This window comes from Drosophila mojavensis, unplaced genomic scaffold, assembly GCF_018153725.1.
Source record: "Drosophila mojavensis isolate 15081-1352.22 unplaced genomic scaffold, ASM1815372v1 contig_80, whole genome shotgun sequence".
Taxonomy (NCBI): Eukaryota; Metazoa; Arthropoda; class Insecta; order Diptera; family Drosophilidae; genus Drosophila; species Drosophila mojavensis.
In genome coordinates this window covers 5044750-5070534 of record NW_025318906.1, presented here as the reverse complement: position 1 = coordinate 5070534, position 25785 = coordinate 5044750, and the positions used below count along the sequence as shown (strand labels likewise).

Genomic DNA, 25785 nt, shown 5'->3' with positions numbered 1-25785 from the left:
TATATCTGCCCGCACAATGCACACCAGCAATAACTGCGCTTTGCACTTTATATCACTAATTTTTTTTTATATTATAAGCACTTTTTTGTTGTATCAAAGATATTTCGCGAAATAACAACAAGACGCAATGAAAACTCGACTGCAACTGAGCTTGACTGCCAGCGTTGATGGTATCGATACTTTGCTACTCTATCGATAGTCGCCAGTATGGCCAAGTAGACCACCAGCTGTTGTCAACATTAGAGTAAAAGAGACAACTCTATTACGCCACTAGCAGAGTTGCCAGGTCGTGTGCTCTGTGCACAACAAATTGTTTATTATTTAGGAAGTTGAGCAGAATTTGTGAATAACATCTCGTATAATTAGCGACATAATATTAATCGAGCTACAAATTAAATTTCTCAGACGATTTCGCCTAGATGTCTATCAAATTAACTTAAAAGAAGTAAACGCATAGACGTGACAACACCGCACTAGTTGGACATCAAATAAATCAGTTTCGGTTTAGCCAACTGCTAAGGCGTTTTAGCCAATATTTAGACTTGGTTTAACACAATTTACGCGTTGCGTGACTGTCACATAAAAGCTTATAAAATTGGCAAAATAAGTAAGCATAGCAACAAGATGCCGCCAGCGTCTGCGGTTAACAATAACAATGCGGCCGCACAAGCGGCAGCTGCAGAGCGAGCAGAAAAGCTGCGAGGGTCACTTAAAGGCTTCATACTAGCCGAGAGACAGCGCAGACAAGAGGGTAAGTCAAATTAACTTTTTCTAAAAGCACAGTAAGTTTAATATATTCGCATGCAGAGTACGAGAGACAGTGTGAGGAGCTGCGCCTGAGACGGGAGCAAGAGGCTCGTGAGCGCGAGAACAATTTATCTCTCGAAGATACACGTGGACAAATAAGTCGACTGGATGAGCAGCTTGCCGATTTGCATCAGAAAAAGCATGAGCTGCTTGTACAGCTGAAGAAAGTTCTAAACGATGACGAAACGCGTAAAAAGCAGGCGAAAGAAAATGAATTATTTGCAATGCAGCAGGAAGCAGCCGCCACTGCAGCTAGAGCTCAGGTATTTCTGCCACCTGGTCGCTTACATCATCAGCTGCCTCTGCTGCAGAAGGTCAGTCACCTCTATATACATTACCATGCATTTTATAAACTATAAATGTTTTTCTTTAGCAACCGCCACCTCCTGGCAGCCAGTCAACAACTGTGAAACGCGGTCGCAGTCCCTCGCCACCCAGCCAACAGCATCAGGCGTACTACAAGAGCCCCGCTAACTACGCAACACAACAACCACAGAGTAAGGGAGGCCCTTCCAAACAGAGGGCTTGTCACTACTCCACTCTACTAATCTAAATATGTAGTCATTGTCACGTTTTTGAGCAGCCCTTTCTAACTCACACAGACACACTTAATTTACGTTTTCATTTCATTATTTGTTTACAATTCGTTTCGCAGAACACGATGACTTCCGTCGTGGCACGGATTATGCTAAAATGTCATGGAACAGTAAGAACATTAATCGTTACTCTTTAAGTAGTTGATCTAACACCGTCTAAGTTGAGCTTGTAGAATGTTTGACCACCCACTAAATTTGTAACTTTCCCTGTATCTGTTTTGCAGAATCTACGGCACAGTATCCGAGTACAGGCACTCTATTCTATCAGACTTCGACGGCCCCAGCGACTACACAGCATCAAGCAGACGCTCGTCTTCAGTCCATATACAACTATGGCTTGCCCCTTCGGCCTCCGTATCATGTTGAGCTGCAACCAGGGCCCAGCGCAACGGTCAGCAAAGCTCCTGGCTCACAATCACCATCGCCAAAAGCACAGCCGATGCAGGTGCTTCACATCAATTTGGATCAACCGCCCATTTCGCAATCAGACCTGGTGCAGGTACAAGCGGGAGCTAGTAGTCTATCCGTGCAAACGTCCAATAAGCCACAGGTGACCATGGAGAAGCTACCGGATCGCTATCACATAGAAGTGAAGCATGATGGTTCGTCACAGGGTCATGTGCCTCCTCCACCGCATTTATTGTCCGAGGGTGGCGTCATCTATAAGCCACTGCTCGGCGAGCTATCGCTGCATCCAAACGTATTGCAAATCAGCAGTAGTGCAGCACAGGTGAGATCTGGTGATTATACTATAATTACCTAGCGATGCCTAATTTTTTCTTTCATTTATGCAGAATGCCAAGGCCACGGGTAGCATAACGCAGGGGTATGCGCCTGGCCGAGGTGCCAGTCCCTACGATCAACAATTGGCCAGGCAACAGCTGTCTATGCTGCCCGGTCAGCCGGGATCGGGCGCAAGTGCCGGACAGTCACCGCACGGCCAACAGATACAGTTCACGCGACGCTTATATTGATTCCATATTTATGTAAATTTGCTAAGCTCACTCATAATTTTACGATTTTAACTGGAAATAATTTAAAATGTTTTCGACTAAGCTGCTTTGCAGCCGCACAGAATAAAGCACACAACTATGGCGTCCCTATTTTCCAATTAATCTGGTTTTAATTCGTTAATCGTTTTACTTTCATTCTCTGTCTACAGTAAAGCATGCTGGTGAAAGGCCAGCGTATACGTCAGCTGTGACATGTGGTTTTCATTTAAGTAACCAGTTATGTGAACCGGTTTTGAGGTGTGAAAAATTAAAGAGCTGCTAAAAAATAACCAAATCAAGTGATCACTGTACTTTCCTGTACTTTGGCGACTATATAAATATGGGATTTTGTTGATACAGTGTATATACTCTATAACAGCTATAACACTGCGAAGATCATGTTAATAAAAAATTTAATTATGACGTCAACTTACTGGAAATAGTCATTGAGAACTTTAAGTTATAGCAACATAGTTGCTATAGATACATAACGGTAGATGATATATACTGGCATGATGATTGTCTTTTTACAGAGTTTACTGTAGATAATCATGCATGTCCGTGTTTTGTTTACTCTCTCAACTTGTTTGTCCAGCTGTCGAATGCTAGCGGAAATAATTTAGTATTTATGCCTGAAAAGCTTCTTGGGAAGGGGCTACGCAATTTGCCTATTAAACGACAGCTAAAATTACTTTCATTTGACGTAAGCGTCCTATCTCACTGGGAAATCTAGACAGAGACTAAGCGAGAAAAACTTGCCTGAAGTCTTTACTATTTCGAAAACTTGAGAAACGAATTCTACTGCAAAGTAAATTGAATGAATCATGTAAATAGATTTTGTTGTTTTATAATTTATATTGACGTATGTATGAATGTATATCTGCGGCCGCAGCATGGAAATACATTTACATATGGCCGAGGTTAATTGTACAGTGTGCACTCGTTAATTAGATTTGGTGACTGTGACGATGAAGCAGATGAAAATGAGGCAAAGTCGCAATAAGTATATGCTTATATGTATATACATATATATATATATATATATATATATATATATATATATATATATACACCTTTTTTTATTATGACAACTGGGTATTCCAAGCCACGTTTATTCCACTGGATTACGCAAGTTACAACAGCTTGTAAACCAGTTTGGCTATTGTTGTTATTGTTACTATTGTTGTTGTAGCAGGCATTGTTGTTGTTTTGGTGTCAGGGAAAAGTGAGGCTTAGAATTAAATATTGCGCTCGAAACTGTCATTAAAGGAGGAAGCGTAGCTGTAATTTCAGCTCCGCATTGTAATTGAAGCTTGAAAACAAGGTATTTGATATAAAACGTATGTCAATGTAAAACCCCAAGACGAGAACACGTTTTGGCGCGCAACCACAAAACCAAAAAACTGAAAACGAAATACAAAAAATCACGTTCAAAGCCAAGCTGCATTTGCATAAATAAACAAACAAAGGGCCTTCTAAATAGTTTCTATTTATTAAAAAGAGACGGAGAAAAACTAGTTGATGCAATTATAAAGAATGGCGCCAGCTACGGCAACGCCACTCAAATGGGTCGGGGTTGGGGAAATCGTGAGCAAAACAAATACAAATAATACAGAATGTACAAACATATATATATATATATATATATATATATATACATATGTATGTATGAATGCATTGCGCGCCAATAAAAATGGTAAGGTAATCAATTGGAAGCCGAGTGCCAAAAACGCCAACGTGCCCCCACTCGACGCGTTGGTGTATGTATGCTCGGTGTCTGTGTGTGAGCGACCCCAACCGACTGGCGTGGAGCAACAGGCGGTTGTTGTGGTCGCCGATCTCAGTCTGAAACGACAACGGCAACAGTTCATACCGTAGCGCGCGCAAAACAAAACGCAAATCGAAAATAAAACGGAAAATTGTACGCTAAAGGTGTGTAAATGTGTGTGTGTGTATGTGTGAGAATTTCGAATACCGTTTGCTTTTGCATGTGTGTTTGTTTGATCGTAGAGTGTTGCAAGGCGTCAACTTTCAAGTGTTGGAAAGCAGTTTAGGGATCGTTTAGTTCACACATGCTAGCTCGCTTGCTCTCAAGCGTTGTTGGCATACGTAAATGTCAAAAGTTTAGTTCGAGTTGCAAAGCAAAGCAAAGCAAAACATAAAATAAAGAAGACATACGAATGACAACAAAAAACTGAAAAATAAAATTAGCCACTGCTAAGACAGAGAAACATATGTATATGTACAAGCCACATACAAACAAACAGCAGTTTATATATAAGAAATCGAACCGATTTGGAAGGCGTTTGCGGTGCCAGTTTATTAAGTAAAATAAAAATGATGTCATAAAAAGCAATTGCATAAAAACAGTTCTCAATAGTTTATCCACACCCTTTCCCTTCGCACACTCTTTTAGGCACTAGTGTACTTAATAGGAAATAAAGACTATACCAGAATGGATAAGCTCTTGGAGAAATATCACAGCTTATGTAATTATATGGAGCGCGACACAGTGGGCACCGAATTGGCCATCTACGGCACCTCGTCGTTGATGTTGCTGGTGGCTTACATAAAGAGGAAGCCGGCTTATCTGGTGCGCCAATTCAAGCAGCCGTCCCATATACCGGAGCGGATTATCAACGAGAGGATTATGCATACCGGACAAATACGTGGCGTCCAGCAGCGTGATCAGGATACATTGCTGATGATCAAGCATCGTCCGCTGATACCCATCTTCACATCTCGCGAGAAACTGCTGCCAGTGAAGCTGCCTGGCGTGCGGGTCAACGCCAATGGCTACTCGTGGCTGCAGCAGTGCCTAATTGGACGTGAGGCCACCTTCATACCGCTCAACAAGAGCCAAGGACAGGATTATGTTGTCTGCCAGCTGTGCCTGGTGCATCCGCCCAAGGGCAATAAGCTGATCGATGTATCCGAAACATTGCTCAAGCTGCGCTTCGCCCGATTCGCTCAGGACGTTGCGGCGGCTGTTAAACGAAACAGTAAATACTACAAACACCTGCGACAGGTGGAGAGCAGCACAGCCAGCAAGGAGGCGTGGCTAACATGGGCTGCGCGTTACCCATTCATCTGGGAGCGTTTCAATCAGTTAAAGGCGTCGCTGCTGCCTAAGCAAAAGCTGTTGCCCGAGCTGGTACGCTGAGCAATCCACGGCCACGCTTTGACCTCACAATTAATTTTTAAACGAAACGTTGAACGTTTGAAAATGTTTGTTAATTTAATTTCTAAGCACCCCAACAAATTCAACGAAAATCCCAATATAGAAGGCGAAAAAAATCAAACATGTTTTGCTGTTAAACTTTGCAGCTTGACTAAAAATGATAAGGAACGAAAGCGAAAAGAATTTGATTTTGTTTTAAACAAACACTATTGTTGTTGACGCTTGTATGTAGATATGTATCTGTGTATGTATATATATATATGTATGTATGCATGAATGTGTATTCATATAGATCGTGTGTATATACGTGCATTTGAATTCTTCAATAAAAATGATACAACAATATATTTATAACGTATGCTTGATATTTTTTATTTTTGTATACATATCGTATGTGTGTGCGAGCGTAAAATATATATGTATATTTATATGTTTAAAACCGAAAAATGAATATCCAAATATTAAACAAAACAAAAACAGTTGCAGTTCTTCAATCGTCCCATCGAATCGAATTGAATCTCAAAACTCAAGCAAAATGAGCTGTGGAATCTCTATGGTTAAATATATATTATTTATATTCAATTTACTTTGCTCGGTGAGTGTACAAAAAACTATATAAATATAAAAGTGTAGTTACGTGTTTTTTTATTTTATTTTTATTTATTTATTATTATTATTTTTTTTTTAAGTTAGTTTAATCACATTTTCTATTATTTGTAAAGTTTTATATATTTGAGGTTTACTTTTAATTACGTTTTCCAGTGACGTGCCAAAGCCTAATTCGCTTGCATGATATCATAAGTCGTAGCTCTGAAACAGGTTTTCTTATGCTTACATTCAGTACAGTAAACACTGTGGCTGACTAACAAAAGTGACTAATATGTTGTTGTTTAAAGAATTCATTTTTTGCCTGTTAGGTAATAGAAGAAATATTTGATAAGGTTGAAAGAAAGCGAAACTCAGCTCAGTTGTGCGTAGCCAGTGTTCACTGTGCATTGTTTTGCTTTTGGGAATATATTTTAGGCCTACAAACCGGTTAACGAAAAAGTCACAAGCTTTTGAGATCATCAGGAATGCAAAACTTGTTATTTAAAGAAAATTGGGCTAACTTGGAGAGTTGTGTGGATGACGTATATATATATATATATATATATATATATATATATAATGCGAGGGTGGTTTAAAAACTGATGTAAAATAATTTATTGTATAATTAGATTTACAGTTTACCCTCGCATAGCAACTCAATTGCTATTTTTTTCTGTATATATATGTGTGTATATATATGTTTTTCATTTTTTTTATTTTTATTCTTTAGTTTCCCATATAAGTAACATTTGACCAGCAGCTGCAACGAGGTCAACCAGTCGAACAGCTGCAACAGGTTTCATTTGTTTTTGTAATTGCTCAGAGGCAACTTCTAACTTCCATTTGAAATAATGAAGAAAAAAAACAATACTAAAGAGCAGTTATAAGGCGCTATAGACATACACATATACATACATATGCATGTGGCTTATGAAATTTTATAGCTAAATGTAATGTAGAATAAAATTTGAAATAAATTTGTAGTTTAGTCACGCAAACAAACAGCCAAAAATTGTGCAATATGAAATGGGAAATTGCGCAAGTGCGAGGGTGCCCACGCCTAAAATAGTCGGTCTTAATTATAAATATATATGAACTTGACAGTACAGTTAGTCAGTCAGTCAGTCGGTCAGTCAGCCCCTCAGTTCGTCTAGCTGTGAGACCAGACATTGCATTTACTCACGCACCCTTTGGGGTATATTTTGTAATGGAAATTGGGCGTCGGCGTTGACAGCACACTTGAACTCATTTGGCTTGACTTATGGTTTATACTATATACTACATACTATGCATATATATAGATGTGTATATACATATATGTATCTATGTAGTTTAACGATTACTCTGTACACATAGCTATGCCATTCATAAAAGCGCTCATCGCTGTCTGATCTTAAATGGCTGACTCGTTAACTGCATAAATTATTCGTTGATGTCGTCTTTAAAATAGGTCAAATTGTGAGTTCAAATGCTCTCATTAATTGCCACGGAAGTGGGCTACAAAATATTTGGTTGTTTGGCCAATCAAACCGAATTTTCATACACTACAAATTTAATTGCAATTGATTGTGATGAAAGGTACTTTACACCTGTCAAACCTTTTAGATGATTTCAACGTCCCTAAAATGTAAGCTCCATTTGCTCTAAATTAGTCACGCTTATAAATGAGAATTGCAATTTCAAAGCCAATGACGTTTGTCACAAATGAAATCAATGCAAACATTTGTCCTTAGCATATATGTATATATATATATGTATATTTGTTATGGATGTCCTCTAATCTAAATTACCTAATTGGATTGACTATCGATTAGATAGTAAGTATTGATAACGCAAAAGTAGCAATTAACGCTATCGTAAACATAGCGCCTAAAAATAAAATGTATAAATCGAATTACTAGTATAAATTTATGCAAATATTCCTAGGAGAAATAAATAGGTAGAAAATGGGTGTATTCTGAGATTTGCAGCCTGATTATAGACCCAAAACATAGATCCTTTGTAGCATAGACAGTTACTATAAGTGTTGGCTCTTAGACCTTTTCAGCCTGTTAAAATACTAAGTGTCGCCATCTGGCGATATCAGTTTCAAACATACAGATCCTTTTTAAGCATAGACAGCTACCATAAAGTCGACCTCTAGCGTGCGAACTATATACGGAACGCAGATCATAGCGCCATCTCTATGGAATATTAATCCTTTAATTATGTACAACAACCTATAGTGAAGACATCTAGCATAGTTAATAAGAAACCGATCCAATCAGATCTTGTTAATATGTAAAACAACCATTGCTGATGACACCTAGCGAACATAAATAGTACTTGATTAATTTTAGACCTATTCACACATAAGCGTGGCGCCAGCTTACGTTTAGTAGGCACACTGCTTTAGAAAAATGACCAATAGATCGCGCTAATGTGCTGCTGACAAGCAGTTGTACTGCTTTATGCGTTAATTACATTAATACATTTGAAATACAAATACGTTTAGCGAAATCTTGTAATATATAATAATAATTCTGTTTGCTTGTTTTTATTAGATATGCGGCATCTTGTTAATTGTATTTGGAGCGTTGCTCTTCAGCAACATTCATAACGTCGATGATTTTACCGATGCACTACGCACCCAACAGGTGCCCATAACAATGATTGTGCTGGGCACCGTTATATTGTTGATCTCTTGGTTTGGCTGCTGTGGCGCCATACGCGAATCCTACTGCATGTCCATGACGGTGAGTGCGAAAGAGATAGATGTAAGCAGAGTGAGAGAGAATGATATATGTATATTTGTCTCTATTCAGTACTCGATTCTGCTGTTTGTGTTGATGATTGGCCAGCTGGCTCTGGTTGTCTATATGTGGCTACAAAAGGACAAATATCTCGTGATCATGGGCGATGTGGTGGAGAAGGCCTGGGAACGACGCACACGCCGTGCCGACTACATGGATGCCATACAGATTAGTGTAAGTGTTTTACCCGGATAACAGATTTAAGCCGATTAGAAGAGAACTGTCTATCACAATCTCCCTCCCTCTCTCTCTTATGTAGATGGAGTGCTGTGGCCGCAGCAGCTATGCGGATTATGCCTTCCAGGGCTATTTCCCGCCCTCGTGCTGCAAGGATACCAACAATTGTCGCCAGGAGACGGTCTATCGTCGCGGCTGCAAGCAGGCATTTGTCGAGTTCTGGGACAGAAACAGCGACATTATCAAATACACCGGCCTGGTCATCGCCGCCATTGAGGTGGGTCAAGAAATTCCATATATGATTCAGTTAATTAAGTCTCCCGTTTCTACACATTTCAATTACAGTTCGTTGGCTTCATTTTTGCCTGTTGTTTGGCGAACAGCATTCGGAACTATCGGCGTCGAGCGGACTATTAATGGACTCCAGTATTTCTGAGTCCCCGACTTTGAGGCCTTACTAATTTTAATGCAAACCGAAAGTACGAATTATGTTGCCCAATTTTATACAAATCAATTTTATATATACACATATATATCTATTACTGATGAATTGATGATTCAGTTGGCCATTCAACTTTTTTTTTTTTATTACTGCGCACTTTTTGTTAAATGAAAAAAAAAAAAAAAAACATAAACAACTTTGAAAATTGATTTACAATAATATATCCCCACCTTTTCGTTAATTGTGCTAATTTCGTCTGTACAAACTGAATGCATAAAATTACTTTTAATTTATACAAAATGCAATAAAAATATAAATTAATTGAGGCGGTTGTGTTTCACTTGAAGTTCGAATGTGACTATATTCCCAAATCGATCAACAGATAGGCTAATCTTAATTAAAATTCAGTCGAAAACTTTACCACTCGGACTACTGAGCACTCTATGGGTCTTATCTTTCATATAAGTCCGTTGGGGTGAAAAGTCTAATAGCCCAATGATCCGACGATATGATATAGGAGTTGCTTGGAAACATTTTTAGACTTTCACAACAGGGAGACATGAAAATAATACAAAAATAATTGATTGGCGCAATTCAATGGGCATTTCCATATCTTGTATGAACGGAACTTATTGGTATTGTAGGTGTTTATATTGGGCAGAAGTACGGCTGGACGTGAAAAAAAACAAAAATATTTTGTCAATAAATAAATGTCTTATATCTTTATTTACTAAGGAAAAAACGTTTCTCAAGAACTACCTACAAGTTACTAATATTAATGATAAAGTTAGATATAGTATTCGTATATAGTAAACAATTCATAGTAATCTTGGCGAGTTTTTTCTGTTATCTACATCAGTTATAATTTAATTATTATTATTTATAATAAATGAAATGCTGCATGCTTAGTGACTTTAACTAGCTCACAATATAGAAATCAAATTTACTCAATAGGGTTTGTTTTAAACAGTTTCCTGGCCAAATCGGGCAACATCTGATTAGGGTTTCAATTACGTTAGGTAATCAATAAAGCATGTCCAAAAGTTCTGGGGGACTCCCGACGGGAAAAGTTTCGTGATTTCGAGCAAGGCAATCGCGGCCGATAAGCTCATTTTGACTCATAGAAAAATATATATTCGAACTACTTGAAGATGAATCAACAGCCTCATGATGTTTATCAATGGAGACCCCCAATAGCCCGGACTACAAATCTCTTTATGCTGCTATGATAATGCAAAAGCATAAGTTGTGCGTCAGACCAGATGAACTTTTATCTCTCTCTGTCTCTTAGTTAATATCTGGGCATAAATAATAGAAGCGTGCAATAAACAATTGACAGTACAACCGGGACATACCAATTGTTAGGTGCACTCCGATAAGGGTCCATTGATAAGCCCGCCTAGTATTCTCTCTTTATGTTATGCGATTGCCCAGATAATGGTCTAGATAAGCTTTTCTAGCAATTCTAGGCCCGTGGAGCACCACAATTCCATTATTAAGGCCCAGATCTTAACAATAGAGCTCAATTACGAACCGAGCAGTCGCAACGAGCGAACCTTAATCGAAAACTAGCGGAAACTAAAAAAAAAAAAAATCCATCAACATGAATTGTCTATCGCAGATAGTCAAGTATTTACTGTACTTGCTCAATATCGTCTTTGTGGTGAGTGTACAGAAGAAAAAAAGATTGCATCGAAGTGGAAAAAGAGGAAGCTAAGCCAAATCAACTGTTAAATCTAAAAGAATATGGATTCTACTCAGGTCCATGTATTGTCTTCTGCAAAGGCAGTTTAAAAAGTTGGTGAATTTGACGAAAGAGAGAGAGAATTTTAAGATATTTGATATACAATGAATTATAAATAATTCCTAATATATTATAAATTTCTAGGCTGCAGGTATTTTGCTCATCGTAGTTGGCTCGATCATGCTGGATGGCATGGGAACCTTTAATTCGTTCAGCGACACGTTCAATGCCCGAACCATACCTATTTGCGTCATAGTCGTTGGCTGCATCATATTCGTGGTTGCCTTCTTCGGCTGCTGTGGCACCATACGCGAGAATCCCTGCTGCACCACAATTGTAAGTGTGTCGCTCTGTTCTAGCCAAACCTATTTAACTTATCTATTTGCCTTTCTCTAGTACGCCGTTTGCATGTTCATTCTGTTTGCCTTGCAATTGGCTCTGTCCATCTGGCTCTTTGTGGAGAGTAGCAGTTTTGCTGACAGAATAAGCGAGGTGGTGAACAAGGCCTGGCTGGAGAATGATTATGCCAATGGCTATCCCATGGACGCACTTCAGCTATCTGTAAGTATTTAAAAGGAACCCAGTTTCATTTGATTTGTTAACAATTTTGTTGTTTCACTTTAGTTCAATTGCTGTGGCCGAAACAGCTATAAGGATTATGTCGGAAACGTGCCCGCCTCGTGCTGTGGCTACACAGATCGTGCGAAGAGCTGCTCTGCGGCCATTTACGAATCACGTCCTGGCTGCTATCAGAAGTTCAACGATTTCTGGACGACCAATGCTGACATCATCAGCTGGAGCAGCTTGTTCATCTCCCTCTTTGAGCTCGGCATTTTCATATTTGCGTGCTGCTTGGCCAGCGCCATGAGAAAGCGCTAAGCTCTAACCGCTGTTAGTCCATCTACTACGTATATTACATCATTACATCATCACACACCAACGAATGTTCATCAAAGCCATAAATAAACAAACTAGCTTAGTAGTAGTAGTATCAATGTGAACTTCTTGTCAGTTGTCATTTTTACCTGTAATAGAAGCTCAGAGTATCGTGGTGTGGTTAGGCCTTTTGTAACAGGCAGGAGGATGAATTTCATTCCTGATCAGATCGAAGACCAGGGTAAATTTAACGTTATCTGCCTGTCTATAGTCGGTCTATTTTGAATTTAGTTTCATGTATTTGGATATCTATGATGGGTTCTGAATGCAGATTGAACGGCATTCAGGGTATTTCCTAGCCCATCAAAGTTTCTGCACTTGCTTTATCTGATCTGGTGACATATCTTATCAGTTTTCCCTATATAAATAATTTTTAGTTGTATTTCGTGCCTAATTTTGAGCATAGTTCGCAGAACTTATTATCAATAAATATATACAAATATATATATTGCTACATAGTCTCTAGGTGCTTATTAGATCATACTAACTTGTAGCTGATTCATGGCTTATCAATGAATATACCAAAATGTACTCAAAATATTTACTTTGAACGTTACTTTTCCATTTTTGGCAGACCTAGAGCAACGCTGCGTTGACTGGTTATCTTTGTCTATTCGCTGATAAGATACAAACAGGGGAAGCCTATCTAGATATGAGCAAAGCTCCGATTTTCATTTATAATAGCACGCACAGAGGTGGGCCAGTTCAATCGAACGAAAGTAATCGACGCGTCCACAAAGCGCGAAAAATATTTCAAAACAATTCATTATTTGCCAACATTCTAAAATTTAAGTTAATTTGATTAAAAGTTGAACAAAACTGCTTCAAGATGGGCTGCATGTCGGGAATACTGAATATTTTACTCTACATAATAAATATTGTGTTTTTGGTGAGTTACTCTACCTAAAAATATGAAAATATTGTAAAATGTGCATAAGTGAAAACAAATATAAATAATAGTAAGATTGTAATAATTAGCTGTTTTATTGTTTTTAAAACAATTAAAATTTGTAAATAACTAAGAATAAAAGTTAATCATAAGAAAATTAACAAGTTTAATAAAAATATATTTTGAAAAAATACATAAATATTTGAAATGCAAATAAGGAAATCTTATTCATAACATAATATTTTGAAAAGTTTTTGAAATTAAAAAATTGGTGGAATTTATAAGCAATTTTCAAAACATATCTTTTAAATTTGAATAATAAAAACTATTTCAATTCTCTACAAAAATTTCGAATTTTAAGTCTTAAGACAAAACTTTCAAGTAGCTTTAACTAAATTATAAGAAAATAAAAAGTAGAATTGTTGATAAATAATGATATAGATACAATTTTCCATAATAAATAGCTAGAATAAATTGATTGAATTATCTAAAGCCCATTTAAATCTATTCATAAAATTTATTTAGTTAGAATTATTATTAATGTGGAAACTTATAGGATTGAAATATTAGAAATTCAAGACAAGAAATTAATATATTTTTAATCTTGAATAATTTGCATTGCTTATAAAAAACTTATAAAAATATTTGTCACCTAAGTAGCGTATTACGCAGTTAACAAGTCTAAAAATACTATATAGATAATTATATACATGAATATATAGTAACCAATGTTACTCATGCGCCAGAGCTCATGGAATTATTTTTGTATATGACTATTTATCTATCTATATATATAATATATATAATGCGACAGTCTTTATCATTTCCAGTGACTCAAGCACTTGAAATGTAATGAGATTCTCATTATGATAAATGTAGAGAGGTGGACATGTGCTTGTTAGTCGTTATCAATGATGGATTTTGTCAGATTTGTGACAATGATAACAATACAAAAATTACCACGCATCCTGTATTAATAATATCTGACAAAGTCCATTCATTTTATTATGTATAAAATACATCCGAAAACATGATGAATCTATATCCAGCAATTTTCAACATCTTCAATTTATGAGAGTTGCATAGAAGAGCATTACCAATAAAAACCTCATTGTTATATAAAAATGTTTTCCTTTTTCTTATTAGGTGGTCGGCATATTGCTAATTGTGCTGGGCTCCATAATGCTATCGAACTTTAGCCAATTGACCGATGTCGAGCCGCTAACTAATACGAACACCATCCCAATCTGTGTGACCGTTTTGGGTGCGCTGATCTTTATCATCTCTTTCTTTGGCTGCTGTGGAGTCTGGCGTCAGAGCTCTTGTCTAACTGCAACGGTAAGCTCTCGTTATGATTAAAATGCATATAAATATTTATTTAAATTTTCTATTACTTCTGTTTAGTATGCTTCCATGATGTTCATCCTATTTGTGCTGCAATTGGTGCTGACCTGCTGGATAGCTGTGAATGGCCAAGATTTCCTTAACGATATGAGCAATTTGGTGAATACGCTTTGGAAAGAGAATACAGCTGTGAATAAATATCCAATGAGTGCATTGGAGCTCACATTCAGCTGCTGTGGCAACACAAGCTACAATAACTACCTCAACAGCAATCAACAGGTGCCCGGCAGCTGCTGCGGCTATCCGAATCGCCAGCAGACTTGCCCCGCTAGCATTTACGAGACCCGCAAGGGATGCAACCAGAAATTCACCGAATTCTGGAGCGATAATAACGATCTGGTGTTGTGGTCTGGCCTCGGCATTTGCATATACGAGCTGATTGTCTTCGTTCTTGCTGGCATGCTGGCCAAATGCATGCGCAATAAAAATGCCATGAGATAAGATGTATGCATTATAAAAAATCTGTTAAAGCTACTGTTAAGAATTACGAATGAATAAAAACAAAGAGACAGAAATATTGAGTTTTTCTCATTTATAATATTTATTTTTTTTATATATTAATAATATATTATTCCTTTTTTTTATTTATCAGAACAAGAAAGTTAATTTTGAAATAACGAAATATATATATATTTTTGTTAAATATGCATTTGTGTGTTTAACACTTTTATTTATTTACATTTTTTATTAAATATATTTAATTACGGCTTCTAATTTATTCAAGAATATTTTCATATTTCATTAATTTAGCTTTTCAAGCATTATTGTGCAAACCCCAAAAGTATGCAAAGCTTATTTATGCTATGCAAGTATTATATGAAAGCTCGCTGCATTTAAAGATAACAAAAGTTCCATAAAGTGCTTTATTACCGAACTACGTGCTGAAAAAACAGTTTGTTCCTCGAATTGAAGTTGTGAAGACTGTAGTCAACGCGTTCAGCACACAATTCTGTCTCTATTAAAATGGATTGTGGTGGAGTTTTTGTTAAATATGTGCTCTTCATATTCAATATATTGTTTGTGGTAAGTAATGGCTGAGACAGGCAGCTCAACTGTATGTTATGAAAAATAAAAACACTCATAGACCCAATCTTATCTCAAGCGTTTCAAAGCTCATGATCTTTTCACAAAAAATAAAATTATATGTACATATGTATATTAATATATAGATATATCGGTTTTATCTAATCTAAAAGAGCACTCTCATATCATAAATTGAGTGCGGAATGTCGTGATTTTTTTTTTCTAAATTACTTTTCTTTACATACTTATGTTGAGCGTAATTAGTGCTAATGAGCTGTGCCAGATGTTTCGAAACAGGCGGTAGATATGTAGCAATGTATATAGGGGTAGCAATGAGTAATATTTTTTTTTATGACTAATCCACTTGTAGTTACAGTTTCCGTAGATTTGTGAAATGCACTTTATAGTCACGAGGAATGCAATTTATTTTCTCTCATTGTTTTTCAGATATGCGGTATTTTGCTTATCGTGTTCGGTTCGCTTATGGTCTCGGAAATCAAAGATCTTTCGAGTGTGGACCAAACATTTACAGCAAATAGTGTGGCTATTATCATACTTATATTGGGCTGTGCTATCTTTTTAGTCTCGTTTATTGGATGCTGTGGTGCCATACGAGAAAATGTTTGCGGACTTACAGCGGTAAGTATTGTTGAAATTATTGAAATTTATATTACGTTCTACACTAACAGTGATCTTCTATACTTTTAGTACTCCATCATTATGTTGGGCTTATTTTTGTGCCAAATTGCCTTGATTGTCTATGTGTGGATCAATCATGTACAAATTCGGCAATCTCTTGATCAGGTGGTGCAAACGATTTGGGATCAGAGGAAAACGGATGGCCTCCTCATGGATACTCTGCAGAAATCTGTGAGCAATAACGAAGATAGTATCAGAGATCTGATTTTAATAAAATTCTTCCAATGCTCTAGCTAAAATGCTGTGGCCTATATAAGTTCTCTGATTACGGCACTGTCTATCCCGCCTCTTGCTGTGACTCCCCATCAAACGGAACTTGTAGCTTAACTTCTGTTTTGTTTAAGCCAGGCTGCAAATCGGCAGTTGATTCGCTTTGGGACACAAATGCCAACATTATTAAATATGCTGGACTGGGTGTCACTGCAGTTGAGGTACAAAAATAATATAATAATGTAGATTTATTCTTTGTATTAACTGATTTATTCGTTATTTTACAGTTGGTGGCCTTCATATTTGCCTGCTGCTTAGCAAATCAGGTGCGAAACAACGAAAGACGACAAAATTTTTAAATCTCTATTTATGAGACGGTGTCACTAGCAAAAATTATCTCCTATTTACATATGTACTACACAAAGTAAAAATATTTGCAATTCAATATTGTGTGGGCCACTCTATGGGCTTCGGTAAGAATTACTTCGTAATTTCAAAATGAGAATAAAGAACCAGCTAATTTGAAGAAATTAAATAATTTATAGTTCTTATACCCTGAACCCATTGAAAATGGGATATCAGGGTTTAATGGTTTTGTGAAAAAGTATGTAAAGGGCAGAAGGAATCATCGCAGACCCCTAAAGTATATATTTTCTTGATCAGCACGACGAGCAGAATCGATATAGCCCTGTCCGTCCGTCCGTATGAGTGCGTCGATCTCAGAAGTTATAAGAGCTAGAGAAATTTGGCATGCATACTCGTGTGTACCATACGCAGTACAAGTTTATCATATTTTTTCGATAACTCATCCGATAACTTTTTTATCGAGAATAATCGAAAAATTGATTTTGCTGTTTCAGTCTAATTTGAACACTTTTAGACCTAGGGTCTTCAGATTTACTGTGTATATACAGTTGATCGATACGAAGATTTTGCAATTTACAGATTTTGGATACCACGCCCTTTCCGCCCTCAATGTGTTCAAGTGAATGTACACACATTTTAACCATTTGATCACGCTCTGAAAGTTTTATCAAGATTGTCCGTCTACAGGAGAAATTACTCAACAAATAAATTCTCATAATATTGCCCACACTGCAGCGCCTGATTATACGTGCGTGTGGATGCGTGTGTATGAATGTGTGTATAAGAGAAATGAAGAATAATTGATTCTTTCTTATTAAATTCGAATACACTGCAGTCGAATAACATGTTTTTTAAATATTCGTTACAAATAAGCAGTATTTTATTTATAACAGCTTGTTTCGGTCTACAAAATATACTAAACTTCTCAAAAACTAAACTGATTTTATAAATTCCTTACTCTGGTCACACTGATAACCAGTTTTGTGTTATTCCTTTCGTCGTGCTCTGGTCAATTCAAAAACAGTTCTTCAACGAGTCGGACGTGTCGTGCGCGTGTTGCTTTAAATAGTAAAAGATAATTTGAATCGGAAAAGGTAATATTATTATAAAGTTTAAGCGGCATGGTGTGAATAAGTGATAAGTGTATCTCTGTCTCTCTCTTTCTCTCTATATATATATATATATACATGCATATAAATGTATGTATGAATGAATTTGAAGTGTTCTTGTTTAATTTGCTTTGTGCTACGTGAGATGCTGCATTGCTCGAAAACGCATTCATGTGAAAGTGGTTGAAAACGGAAAGTGCGAAAGCACGCTGAAGAAAAAAGAGACATGAAATATAAAGCAAAGACGCACTTCGTCGTAAGAGAGGAGCTGAAGAAACAAGAAAATATTTACAAAAATCAAAGACAATATGTTGTTGTTGCTGCTTTGTTTTTAGTATCTATAAACTCTTCAGACATTTGCTAGCCTTGTTGTTGGTGTCGTTGCTAAGACAACATAAAATTAAAGAAGAAGTACGCAATTTGCGATCTAAACAATTTACGACGTAAACAGTGTGCGTGAAGTTCAGTGCTTAATTTTGGAAGTTAATTGCTGCTAACCGTGAAGCATTTTGAGATGTATAAAAAATTTAAGCACCTTAATGCGAGCTCATTTGCCATTTAAAAAACATTATTTTAAAGAAATATGTACGCTTGTTACTCATGTTTTTTATTCCGCCAAGGTCAAACCGGTTTTTAGCGGCTAAGTATAAAGCAGGAAGAGGCGTGACCAATAAAAAAAAAAGTAAAACAGAAAACGACTGAAACAAATGCAATTAATTAAAAATTATAAAATTGTATATTTACCTGGAATGAAAAAATTCAAGCAGAAATGAACCTTAAAACTGATAAAACGCCGAGACATATACATATAAACACACATAAATTCCAAATATAAAACATTTTCAAAATCTGTTTAGTTAAATCAATATTGTTTCTCTCTTTTCAAATTTAAAACATAAAAAACACAGGCCAGAGTAAAAATAATAAAAAACACAAGTTTATCTTAGTAGATAGATCAACTTTCCACTAGATAAAATAAAATTAATTAACTGTACAAATCATGTTAATAGCATGCATATTGGACTTGCATAACGCCTAATAGCAACATCCATTTACATAATTTGAACTTGCTCGACGCCAAAAACGTTAAACTCAAAGCCAATCATATAAACATTTATTTACCTATTAGTCAATAAATTATTTATATTTATGTGATTGTTGCTCAACTGATTTACTAATTTATTGACTCTAATGTATTGCAGGAAACCAACAATTAAGCAAAATGGATTGTGGAACATCTATGGTTAAATATATACTCTTTATATTCAATACCATTGTGTCGGTAAGTAAATTTCATATATATTTATATATGTATATAGAATTATGTAGACATATTGATTTCACAAATACTTCCAGCTTTGCAATATACATTTATTCTATTTGAAGCAGCGAAATTGTCTTGGAATGTAAGTCCCAAGCAGATTATGTGCTCTCAAAGCTTTTTTGTTTTGTTGAAATACCCTACAGATGTTAAAACTAAGAGCGTGTTTGAGATTAGGGCCTTATGTTGCAAGCGAAGCATTTTAATCTAAAACTGATTAAAGAAGGATGGTTCATTCTTCTATAAAGCAATCCCTCTTATAGTTAAGAATGATTGTAATAGAAAGTTATTGACAGCTCATCCTTTGTATAGTAGATGTTTTAGGTTATATTAATGGCGATAAGGAATAATATTTTACTTAGTTATATATTTACGAAGTATCTGCTATTCGCAAACTCTTAACTGTTTTTATTTAGCCAGCCTCGTTTTTGGCATGGCTGGTTTTGCGGCTATGACATCATCGTTTATATAATATACATATACCTACATACATATATATGTATGAGTATATGTATTCAGCCTCCCAAGGCAGACACACTCACGCATGCACGCATACTTGAATAAATATGTGTCTGTATCTGTAGCAGTAGCAGTAGATGTAGCAATAGCTATATCTGGTATATACCAGGGATGTAGCTGATGCTGCAAACTGTAGACACTGCTGCTGAGCGGCGGCTTAATCTCAATTTCTGTGCTTATGAGCAACATTTAATATATTTTGCTTATTTTCGTTCGCTACTATATGTATACACAGCTGTACTATATACAGCTGAGGTTTGTATAAATCCCAATTTGTATATTTATTTGCTGCTCAGGCTTTAATTGAATTTGCCACAATTCAGAAGCGACGAATGATGTCATTATATCGTGATGCGAAGTGAATCAGTTTTCAGAGAAATGCAACGTTTTCTGATAAGATGAACGACACAAGCACACTCAGTAATTGACAGTAATAACTGAGAAACAGACGTGTTAGTTTGATCAGCAGATGTATGACTCAACGTGACACCTTATATACAATGTGTCGTAGGTATTGCTACGCATTTGCAATATTAATTAGCGCAAATATTTATGCATACAAATAGTTGAAGAGAAACACACACCTTAAAACAAAATTGCTAACTGAATTATAGCATATGCTCCTTGAATAAATAAATATATAACAAAATATGAATATGGTAACCACCAGCTTAGGTAAACCATTTGAAGCGAGGATGAAATACACTAAATAAGTTTAATAATAGAATTATTGCTATAATTATTCTTGGAAAATTTTCAAGCTGTCAGAATACTTTTTAACATAAGCGTTCGCACATATACATATATAATTCTGTTAGCAAATTTTTATTAAAAGCTTGCAAAATGTGAATCAGCTAAATAAACCAGAAAAATACAACATGAAATTTTCGTCGACAAATTTAACAATTTAATAAAGAATAAGAAATAAGAATATAACAAATAAAAGCAAAAATACAAACTTGTTGCATGAGCCAGCAACTGGTGGAAAGAAGAAGCACGCGTTATTTACATAGTTCACATTTACACGTGCAAACTCACCTCGGGTTGTTTACCTGTAGATATATAAAGGTATATACACACTGATACATATCTGAATCATTATATGTGTGTGTGTGTCTTTGTACATAACATACTTGACAGTTAAAGCAAGCAAATTAACAGGTACAACAAAAAGCCGCCTTTGAGCGTCGCTTGGCCAGACGAAAGAAAAAATACGAAATAAACACGAAGTTTGAACCGAGCCGAAGCTTAAATATACTTGTTATGCTATAGAATTGTGACTGTATACCAAATCTTGTAGAGAAGTATGATAAAATATTTGTGAACGCTTTTCTCATGCGAAGCGAAATCAAATCGTTTCGATAAGCTCACAAAATACATTAGTTTCAGTAATCTGAGCTGGCTGTAAAATGCATCATAATAAACAAAGTACAAATTTGTATATCTATTTGTTTCTTTATTATTATTGTATTTATGACGAATTGCTGGACTATATTAAAGCATGACAAAGTGCTTGACAAAGTCACAGGAGCCTTTGTGAGAGTACATATAACGATGAAAAAACGACGCAACGCTCGAGAAAGCAACAAAACATTGTGCAATTCGCTGGTTAAATACAAAAGGGAAACTACAGACCAGAGATACAGATACAGGTACAGGTACACGTATATGTAGGTGCACGTACACACATACATACAGACAGTACATTGAGTATAGGGTCGTGTGTGTTTTACCCAGATTCAGGTACACGAAGCATACTTTTTTATTTGTTTATATTTTCTACACGTCTGACTTTTGAGTATCGAATGCGAGTTAGAATGCGAGCTGCAACCAGTTAACGACAACCCTGAATGAGTTATATATATATGTAATATATAGAGGTATAGCTGTATATTTGTTTGTAAATGCACATACTTGCATATATAAAGTTTTAAAGCTTTTTTATCGTTTAAATCGTTTAATATAGTTTCATTCAAATTATGAATGTTTGCTTTATCTCTTACGTTTTAATACGAGGAGTTTTTTTTTGTGTATATGTATAGAAAATATTATATATTTATTATAAAAATACATATATACATACATCTGGTCATGTTTTGTTTCCCTTTTTTCCACAAAATTGTTCCCACATTATTTGCAGCGTTTGCGATTCTATGAGTTTGAGTTTCGCTGCTGTATATCGTGTTTGGGAACTATAAATATACCAGTAGAGTGTGTAATTATTTTAGAAATTGCGATACGCTTCTAATCAAAATATCACATGTTCTTTTTGTGTATTTCGATTTTTTATTTGTGTGGCCTCGTATCACGCATACGTCCTGTTGCACAAGCGGCAGCAGAATTTTGTATACAACTTTATCTCGCTGTTCACTTGTGTCGGTTCTGATAAGTAAATAGTTACAAATGGAGACAAGCTGACTTGCGGATAGATGAGACATTCAACACACATAAACAGGAAGAATTTGGCGTCGTTTGGTCGGCCCATTAGAGTAAGGGTGTGGCTCTTACGTTGCGAGCATCGAATTTCTCTCCTCTGGAGTATTTATTTATTGCAATTGATGAGTGCCAAAATAACTTTAAGTATCTGTTTGTAGGGGTTGTTCTCAGGAAGTGCCGCCACGAAAAAATAAAAATGAGCTCAGACTTTTTGGGTCTTTTTGTTGTAGGCTAAAGACATAATAACCAAAGCTTGGCCTTTATGTGAGTGCCAAAGCATACATTTTTAAAAGTTTTATAGTTGGATTTTATTATTCAGTATCACCCTGTCAGGCATTGTTTTTATTTTGCTGAGGGTTGTCAGTAAGAAACGTACGCTTCAATTTGCATTTGAGTTTTTGAGGCATGACGTCATAAGATTCAAATGAGGAAATCATTGTGCAGCTGATGGGACTGTTATTTTTATATACATGTATGTATATATACAAATATAAATACAAATATATATATTTGCCAGTTGAAATAATTGCTCATGATGTTTTAATTAGGCTAGACTTTTGTTTTTTATTTTCTATTGAGAAAGTGGAGCATTCAGTGCGGCTTCAATAGCAGAATGTTGCCTTTGTTGGCACTATTTGGGTCAATTATGCTACAAATTTGGACAAGACCTGCTCTGAGCATCCATTCAGTTCAGAAATTAACCAGAAAAATAATACGCCCACAAATCGGCAAGTATAACAAGTAAAAGTGCTTCAGTCGCACTTAAGGAAATTGGCTGCACGCTATAAAATTTCATTTCTTTATTTGTTTCTTTTTTATTTGTTATAAAAATTAAAATGCTCATATTTATGGTATGCTTGTGTGTGCATATATCAAAAACCAGATTTATGTTTTATTTATTTATTTTGCATATTGGGCAAGTTAGGAAAGCAAACAGATAAGTGGAATTCGCATGGCTTTTGTATAGTCTCAATAAAACATTTTTCGCTTTTTCAGCTGCTATAAGTTATATATAAACAAAATATCTTTACTTGCTAAGCTACAGGGTATGCGAAACAGTCAGAGCTATATATATATATATATATATATATAAAATATGTTAGCGTGCAACAGTTTGCATAATAAAATCTAGTGAATTCGATTAATTGGCAAATAACAATTGTTGCTGCACTTGATATCTGCGTCGATTCAAGTTGTTCAACGCAATAACAATAGCAGAGAATTTACATACATTGTTTTGAATCTTGAACTCTAGTTACTTTTTACAGCTATCTCGAAAGTATATATATATATTACGTACGTATTAAGTTTAAGATGAGGCTTATCTAATCAGCAGCATTTAGCCTTGTAGCACTGTGCGTAGGCTTAATGCGATTTTCTTAGCAAACAAAGCATTGCCGCCTGCCCAAATATTTACAGCTTATATACTGTGCAATTATACATACATACATATATGTGCTACTTTTGTATTTAATGAGATACTTTTTAATTCAACTAGTTGCTTGCATTACGTCAGCAGTGTTGCGCCTGCTAATTTTAATAACCATTAGCCACGTACTTCTGGCCCTAGTTATCCCTAAGGTCACCCGAGGTGGGTGGCCGGCCCCAGTTGTAATTAAGAACTTTTATAATTTATCTTTGGCATGCTAATTGTTGCTCTCTCACTCGCACACTCAAACCATCTCAAATCATCTGGCTCTCCTTCAATTAAACATAATTGACGCAGTATAATTCGACTGCAACTGCAACTGTCAACTGTAGCTTTGGCCTCACGCGATGGCTGGCTGTATAATGCAGGCTGATTGTTCCATTTACGGCACCTTATATATAAGGTTAAATATATATACTTGCTCAAAAATTGATTAAATGTGAGAAATATTTGTGTGTACAGCCGGATGTTAACATGCAGTTGGAGTAAAACCATAAGAGACATTAACAATAATATAAAAAAATTAATTAACTGGATTCCTGAGCTAATGAGCAGTTCTGTTAAACAATAACACAAACAAGAAATTAATATATTATATTCGTAAAATATTTTACAGATTATTGGCATTTTGGGCATTGTGTTTGGCGTGATCATACTGCAGAGCGTTGGCACCATTGAGGTCAATGGCCAGACCGGCTTCCCACCTCAGGCAGCGATGCCCATCCTGATGATCACCCTTGGCTCTCTGGTAGTGTTCATCTCGTTCCTGGGCTGCTGCGGTGCCATTCGCGAATCTGTGTGCATGATGATGAGCTATGCCGTCTGTCTCTTGGTCCTGCTCATTCTTCAGCTTACAATTGTTGTACTGTTGTTCACTAACAAGGAGAAGTTCGATACTGCCATGGGTGAAGTGATTGACAAGGCCTGGGCTTCGCCGGAAGCCCGTGAGGGCGGTGTATTTGATGCCATTCAGAAATCGGTATATATATAATTTAATTATTACCAGCCATATTCATTGTTTTAATATTTGGCTTTTGTTTATCCTTTTTAGCTTCATTGCTGCGGCAGCAACGGTGCTCAGGATTACGTTTCATTGAGCTTCTTTAACAGCGGACTTCCTTCTAGCTGCTGTGATGGAACTTGCACTAATCCATTGAACATTTATGGTGGTTGCCGTGCTAAGTTTGTTGATTTCATGTCTGGTAACTCCGAGAAGGCCAAATACGTCGGTCTGGGTCTCATTGTTGTTGAGGTGAGTTATCTTTTTCGAATCAATTGAATATCGGTTGTAAATAAATGATTTCTTATTTTCATTACAGCTGGTTGGCTTCATCTTCGCTTGTTGCTTGGCAAATAATGTTCGCAACTACAAGCGCCGCAATGGTTACTAAATCAAGCATTTAAATACAACGCAACCATATATATACACACACTCACACATACATTCTCATTAACTCTATAATATGTATTGCCGTACAACGCACACACAGAGTAAAAGAAAACAAAAACAATGTGAAATATTGGAAATATATTCGATGTAAACCATTTGGTTACAAAAATATTTAAGTTATTTGTTTAAACAAGAAAAATGAAACTATTTTGCAAAAAATGAATTATAACTAAAAATCGAGTATAAACTAGTGTAAGCGCTTAAATATTGTCCAAATATTACTTTCATAACAAATTGCTCTTTTTAATTACCTAAAAAGTAAAAAAAAAAAAACAAACAAAAAAATCCAAAGTCGTACAAAGCTATAAATAACAATAAACAAAACGCTGATGGACAGCAACAACAATTTATGTTACAATAAGCAACGAAGAGCGAATCTTGATGTTGATTTTTATAAATTTATACATACGAATACTATGTAGTGTTAAAGCCTTATGCTATATTTGTACCAGTGTACAAGTGTCCAAATGAATATATGTATACATTAAAAGTTGTTCATCATTTTATCTGTAAATTGGAATCTCTTAAAGTTTTTACATTTGACCCACATTAATATGAATTTTGAAGTAAAAGTGCAGTCAAAACTCGAATGACAACATCGTGAATGAATAAAGCATTTAAGACGTATTTATATACATATACAAAATAATAATAAAAAGTGAAACGAACCACATG

The 25785-nt window shown here is 35.9% G+C and overlaps 7 protein-coding genes across 10 annotated transcripts; all 7 read left to right on the top strand.

The window, feature by feature from the left end:
* Window positions 1–278: 278 nt before the first annotated feature.
* LOC6578786 (trithorax group protein osa) lies at window positions 279–2514 on the top strand. 2 transcript variants are annotated; one of them, XM_002004656.4, is made up of 6 exons: window positions 279–751; window positions 808–1121; window positions 1181–1304; window positions 1463–1513; window positions 1628–2133; window positions 2198–2514. In XM_002004656.4, the coding sequence occupies exons 1-6, from the start codon at window positions 625–627 to the stop codon at window positions 2375–2377; spliced, it is 1302 nt and encodes a 433-aa protein (XP_002004692.1). In that variant the 5' UTR covers window positions 279–624; the 3' UTR covers window positions 2378–2514. The 2 variants fall into 2 exon arrangements, with proteins under 2 accessions (XP_002004692.1, XP_015018798.1); XM_015163312.3 differs by lacking the exon at window positions 1463–1513 and having other exon boundaries at window positions 282–751.
* Window positions 2515–4240: 1726 nt separating this feature from the next.
* Window positions 4241–9901, top strand: LOC6578784 (23 kDa integral membrane protein). The gene is made up of 6 exons (XM_002004654.4): window positions 4241–4327; window positions 6057–6171; window positions 8708–8899; window positions 8969–9130; window positions 9216–9410; window positions 9479–9901. Exons 2-6 carry the CDS (start codon window positions 6112–6114, stop codon window positions 9548–9550), a joined length of 681 nt encoding a protein of 226 aa, XP_002004690.1. The 5' UTR covers window positions 4241–4327; window positions 6057–6111; the 3' UTR covers window positions 9551–9901.
* On the top strand, window positions 4242–5934 carry LOC6578785. Of its 3 annotated transcripts, none has more exons than XM_015163311.3 (2): window positions 4242–4327; window positions 4812–5934. In XM_015163311.3, exon 2 carries the CDS (start codon window positions 4851–4853, stop codon window positions 5556–5558), a length of 708 nt encoding a protein of 235 aa, XP_015018797.1. In that variant the 5' UTR covers window positions 4242–4327; window positions 4812–4850; the 3' UTR covers window positions 5559–5934. The 3 variants fall into 3 exon arrangements, with proteins under 3 accessions (XP_015018797.1, XP_002004691.1, XP_043866490.1); XM_002004655.4 differs by lacking the exon at window positions 4242–4327 and adding an exon at window positions 4602–4721; XM_044010555.1 differs by lacking the exon at window positions 4242–4327 and adding an exon at window positions 4602–4721 and having other exon boundaries at window positions 4776–5934.
* Window positions 9902–11095: 1194 nt separating the features above from the next.
* Window positions 11096–12320, top strand: LOC6578783 (23 kDa integral membrane protein). Its single transcript, XM_002004653.4, has 4 exons — window positions 11096–11238; window positions 11464–11655; window positions 11716–11880; window positions 11944–12320. Exons 1-4 carry the CDS (start codon window positions 11179–11181, stop codon window positions 12196–12198), a joined length of 672 nt encoding a protein of 223 aa, XP_002004689.1. The 5' UTR covers window positions 11096–11178; the 3' UTR covers window positions 12199–12320.
* A 629-nt stretch (window positions 12321–12949) lies between these two features.
* On the top strand, window positions 12950–15063 carry LOC6578782 (23 kDa integral membrane protein). Its single transcript, XM_002004652.4, has 3 exons — window positions 12950–13144; window positions 14291–14482; window positions 14549–15063. The coding sequence occupies exons 1-3, from the start codon at window positions 13085–13087 to the stop codon at window positions 14987–14989; spliced, it is 693 nt and encodes a 230-aa protein (XP_002004688.1). The 5' UTR covers window positions 12950–13084; the 3' UTR covers window positions 14990–15063.
* Window positions 15064–15436: 373 nt separating this feature from the next.
* Window positions 15437–17015, top strand: LOC6578781 (CD63 antigen). The gene is made up of 5 exons (XM_002004651.4): window positions 15437–15571; window positions 16019–16210; window positions 16280–16441; window positions 16504–16701; window positions 16768–17015. Exons 1-5 carry the CDS (start codon window positions 15512–15514, stop codon window positions 16837–16839), a joined length of 684 nt encoding a protein of 227 aa, XP_002004687.1. The 5' UTR covers window positions 15437–15511; the 3' UTR covers window positions 16840–17015.
* An 818-nt stretch (window positions 17016–17833) lies between these two features.
* On the top strand, window positions 17834–25783 carry LOC6578780 (23 kDa integral membrane protein). Its single transcript, XM_002004650.4, has 5 exons — window positions 17834–17940; window positions 19158–19237; window positions 24277–24639; window positions 24712–24912; window positions 24980–25783. Exons 2-5 carry the CDS (start codon window positions 19178–19180, stop codon window positions 25049–25051), a joined length of 696 nt encoding a protein of 231 aa, XP_002004686.1. The 5' UTR covers window positions 17834–17940; window positions 19158–19177; the 3' UTR covers window positions 25052–25783.
* Window positions 25784–25785: the final 2 nt, after the last annotated feature.